This window comes from Cryptomeria japonica, chromosome 4 (assembly GCF_030272615.1).
Source record: "Cryptomeria japonica chromosome 4, Sugi_1.0, whole genome shotgun sequence".
Classification (NCBI taxonomy): Eukaryota; Viridiplantae; Streptophyta; class Pinopsida; order Cupressales; family Cupressaceae; genus Cryptomeria; species Cryptomeria japonica.
Window position 1 is genome coordinate 529,800,251 of NC_081408.1, and position 5,034 is coordinate 529,805,284.

At 39.5% G+C, this 5,034-nt stretch overlaps 1 protein-coding gene across 1 annotated transcript; it reads left to right on the forward strand.

The window, feature by feature from the left end:
• The first annotated feature begins 1,609 nt into the window (after positions 1 to 1,609).
• LOC131875201 (uncharacterized) lies at positions 1,610 to 2,182 on the forward strand. Its single transcript, XM_059219258.1, has one exon. It carries the CDS (start codon positions 1,610 to 1,612, stop codon positions 2,180 to 2,182), a length of 573 nt encoding a protein of 190 aa, XP_059075241.1.
• Positions 2,183 to 5,034: the final 2,852 nt, after the last annotated feature.

Below are 5,034 nucleotides of genomic sequence, written 5' to 3' on the forward strand. Positions count from 1 at the left end.
AGTTATTCGCTAGTCATCCATTGATCTTAAACAAGTCTGAAAACTCTGGGACAGCCCATCAGCATAACACGCAGTTTGACAGGCAATTGTTAGCAAATATTCCTTGCATATTTAGTCTATCTACTGTAGGGGATAATTAAGTGGCATCAGAGCCAAGATCCTGCCATCCTGTGATTGATGAGTGAAAGGGATATTAGATATTATAACAGGGAAGAACCAAGACAACAATATCATAACGCACAGGTCCGTAATGTTGATACATTTTGAAAAGCTTTAAGAGAGAGAAAAAGATAAGGCAGCTCCAAACATGGCGGAAGATGATAAGGATGCTAGAATTGAGAGGAAGTTTGACACCATGATTGACATGATGTCACAGCTGCTAGGAAAAATGGAGCAAACACACAATAATCAGCAATCCGATCCAAAACAAAATCATCAGAACAATTTAGGGGAAAATAGTGGTGTTTGTGGGAGCAATAGTAGCAACAATGATATGGTAGACATTGGAAGAGATAGGACAGTCAATCAACATGATACCTTCACTAGAGGGAATTGGTGTAGTCCTCATGCATGATATGCACCCTATTGCTTATGAGAGTAGGAAGTTGAGGGGGCCTGAGCGGACTTGTGGCATTGGCCAAGTTTAGCATCAAAACATACCACAATAGTTTGAGACATTTCCTTGGGCAGCAAGATTTGAATGATTGCGAGCAGAAGTGGGTTAGTAAGTTGCAGGCGTATGACTTTGACATCACCTATGTCAAAGGGAAGAATAATATTGTTGCTGATGCATTGTCTCGCAGGCCACATTTGAACGCTATGATTGAGATTACTGAGGATTGGAGACATTTGATGTCAGCAGAATATTGTAAGGATTCGTGGGCCTCTAGCATCATGGATGGTATAGTGCAGGATAGTAGGTACTCCATTGTGAATGATCTCATCATTTACAAAGGGAGGGTCTTTCTTGTACTAGGATCAGAGATGAAGAACATGATTTTGAGAGGCTTGCATGATTCTCCCATAGTAGGACATCCTTGTTATTATTAGACATATAGGCAGGTCAGGGAACGGTTCACTTGGAAGGCGCTCAAGTCTGATGTTATTCAGTATGTTAGGGAGCGTCTTGTTTGTCAGTAGAACAAGCAGGAACATACGTATCCAACAAGACTTCTCCTGCCACTTTCCATTTCGGACAGGAAGTGGGAATGTTTATCGATGCATTTCAAAATCGGATTGCCTAGAGTTCTTGACAGTGATTGTATTTATGTGGTTGTTGATCGGCATACGAAGTTTGCTCACTTCTTTTCGGTCTCCACTACTTATTCAGCAGTGCAGGTTGCAGGTCTTTTCTTCCGAGAGGTTTTCAGATTTCATGGGTTGCCTCTGACTATAGTTAGGGATAGGGACAACAAATTCTTGAGTAATTTTTGGTAGGAGTTGTTTAGACTTAGTGGTACCGAGCTCACCCCTAGTATGAGCTATCACCCACAGATTGATGGACAGATGGGGAATGTGAACAAATGGGTGGAAGGTTACCTTCGGAATTATATAGCCGGACTGCAACAGACATGGGTGAAGTGGTTGCATCTATGTGAGTATTGTATTCATGGCTTTGTATGGGTATGATGCACCCAACTGTCTGGACTTGTTGTTGAGTGACAGTAGAGTGCCGAGGGATCTTTTTCAGCAGAGTCAGGACATTGTGAGATCATTGAAGGAAAACATACAGAAGGCAGGAAACCAACAAAAACAAAATGCGGACCAGAAGCGAGTTGAGCGATCATTCGATTTAGGTGACATGGTGTATTTGATGTTGCAGTCATACAGGCAGTCCACACTTAAGAAGAGTGGTGCGGAGAAGCTCAAGCGGCATTATTATGGGCCATTCAGGATTGTCAGGCGAGTTGGAGAGGTGGCCTATGAGCTAGAGTTGCCGACAGATGCAAATGTGCATAATGTTTTTCATTTGTCATGCCTTAAAAAGGCGATAGGACACCCTGTTATACCTTCCACAGTGCTACCTCCTCTTGATGAAGAGGGGAAACTGATATTAGTACTTGAGGCCATCATTGATTCCAGGGAGCGTAGATTGAGGAACAGAGTCATCAGGGAAAATTTGGTGAAGTGGAAAGATTTGCCGGTTGAGGATGCTACATTGGAGAGAGATGACATTTTGTAGCATCCAATATTGAGATTGCTTGAGGACAAGCAATTTCAGGGAGGGCAGATTGTAATGTTCATTTCTCCTTAGTCCGCCAACATTCACAAGATTAACTTATCATTGGACCCTCGTAGGCCAAGGAGATTGATTAGGGGGTCGATTCGGCAGTGATTTGTGGCTTCACATTTTGTATCTACTTGTCTTTATAGTGACATAAGTAGATTACACGTATGTTGAGACGTGTGCACTTTAATTATAATGTAATAATATTTTAAAGTGCAATTAAATTAATTAATGTGTAATAAAATAATAAAGTGTAATAAAAGGATATGAGAAGAATCTTCTAGAAGGAACCTATTGATTGGAGGAGAACAGAATAAATAGAGGAGGTTGGTTCATTGTTCATCATCAGTTGTTTGGATATCTTCTTTGTGTACACTTGTGGAGCCAAGGTATTCTGCAGACTAATCATTTGGGAACGAAAACACCCTATTATTTACATTATTGAGGAGGTGAAAGATCTTCTGAGGGATTGCAGCTGAGTGTGGGAAAAAACTTAATTTTCCATATTGTGCTTAAGGAGTTTGTTGCATTTTCATGGTCGTTGGGTTCATGGTAGTTGGGTAGCACTATTTTTGGAAGGAGGAGTCGATCATTTTCAGAGGTTTAGAAAAGGCTTTGGAGCTGTTAAATTATATATTATCAGACCTCCATTGTTGCAACAGGGGTGATTTTGAGACAAATACGATTTGGCAGATTGGAGGCTTCTAACTTCATGATATTGCTTTCTTCTTCAACTACCAAACTAGGTGATTTCCTTCAGGTTCATTTGTCATCATTCTATGTACTTTTTGGGATAGTTGTAATGTTCATGGCTGCCATATGTCCTCAACATTTCGGAGTAATGAATGTCAAGAGTTTTGGTCATTAGTAAGGACTTGTAAAGTTTATCTGATCATTGTCTTTTGGAATTAAAGGAGGAATAAGGTTGCATCTTAATTGTGTGTTGACTGAAGGTTTCATGGCAATTGTTTGATGAATTGTCAGCTAGATGTAGGTACATGTGTATGTGTCCTAATGAATGTAATGGCATCATGAATTAGTTACATAATCATCCTAGGTGATCATTCTATCAATTAGAAGTTGTTTCCTAGTCATCCATTGATCTTTAACAAGTTTGAAAACTCTGAGACAGGCCATCAGGATAACACACAAAACATACAAACCGCATAACATGCAGTTTGACAGCCAAGTGTTAGCAATTATTCCTTGCATATTCAGTCTATCTATTACAAGGGATATTTCATGTTCTTGTCTTATTGGAGCAACCATCTGTTCAATGAACTCTATAAGCCTCATATTTTCCACCTCTAATCTATCCTTCTTCTCTTTTGCTTTATCAAACTTCTCTTTAATAACTCTTGTTGTATCAACCAGCTCTTGGAAGTTTTGATCTTTTGTGGTTGGCCCAATGTCAAATGTTGTGAACTCATAATCCATAGGGTTAACCCCATCTCTAGGATTATCCACCTTTTGGACTGCGACATGCAAGAATCTGGATCCTGTATCATCCCTGGTGATTTGAGAATACTTTTGTGGTTTCTTTGGTACTTTTGCTTTGCCAATCCTTTCTAAGAAGTCAGACATATTTTTGATTGGCTGGACCTCATCCACTGGCTTGGGTTTCTTCATCAAGCTCATTGCCAACCAGATTGGCACAGTAGACAGCTCCATTCAATCCTATAATTGAATGTTATCACTTATTCGTTTTAAGGCAGAAATTATCTCATCTTTTTTATCATTGGTGTCTAGGATTTCAGTAGCCTGTGCATCTTCAAGCATGAGTGTATCATCTCTTTCCATGTAAGCTATGGTTGGATTAGCTTGCTATTGAAAGGACTAGAGCTTTTCCTCATTTTGAAGTTCAACTTCTTGATGGTATGATTCATTGTCCACAATAGATATTTCCTCCGCTGTTCTAGTGGTTGATGTGCTTGTAGGTGATTGAGTACCGCTAGCCTTTTGCTTCCTAGGCCCAGACTCTTCACTTGTAACTTCTTTCCCTTTTGTTTGAGATCTTTCAACCATCTCTTTCCTCTTCCTTGAACTTGAAACTTCATTATGAATATCGTGTCCTTTACTGTTTTCAACTTCTTCCTTCTAACTTGAGGGAATCCCAACATTGTCTATCTTGGAGTGGGTAAGAGAGGCACCCTCTTTCCTCAATCTGCTGATTTGGTGGTCTACCCTCTCTCTGGAGTTAGGTATGATCTTCTTCATCAATATATTAAAATTTGTTAACTCTGGTTGTGTCCAAGTTCGTAACAAGATGGGTTTATTTTTCTCTTGTTCATATTGAAGATGCATATAATCTCCATTATCTTTTACTTGATCAAGAATAGGAAATAGTCACATTTATTTATAAAATCCACAGGAATTTTTGACCACATCTTCTTCCTTACTCCAAATTCATCTATTAACTTGGACCAATAGTCCTCCAATTCCACTATGCTTTCTTTCTTCTTTCCATGAACTTTTGAATGCAAACCAAAATTTGATCTTTCTTTGTATCCACACAGCTTGTAAAACTGCAACTCTGAATCAGCTGTCTTGTCTGGTTGGAATGAAGGGCATATCTCTATCATTTTACCTATCACAATAGGAAAATGCACCCCTTGCTTGTGTTCCTTCTTTTGTATGGAGTCCAATTGGACTCACTAGCTTGCAACCTCAAGCATGAGTATCTTGTTTGTTGGGTATCTTGGAAGTTTGTTTGGAGCCCTTGAAAACACTTGAATCCTTATGTAGGCGAAGGTTGGAAATTGAATGAACCACGACCCATACTTTTCAATTAATGCCTCTTGAGAATT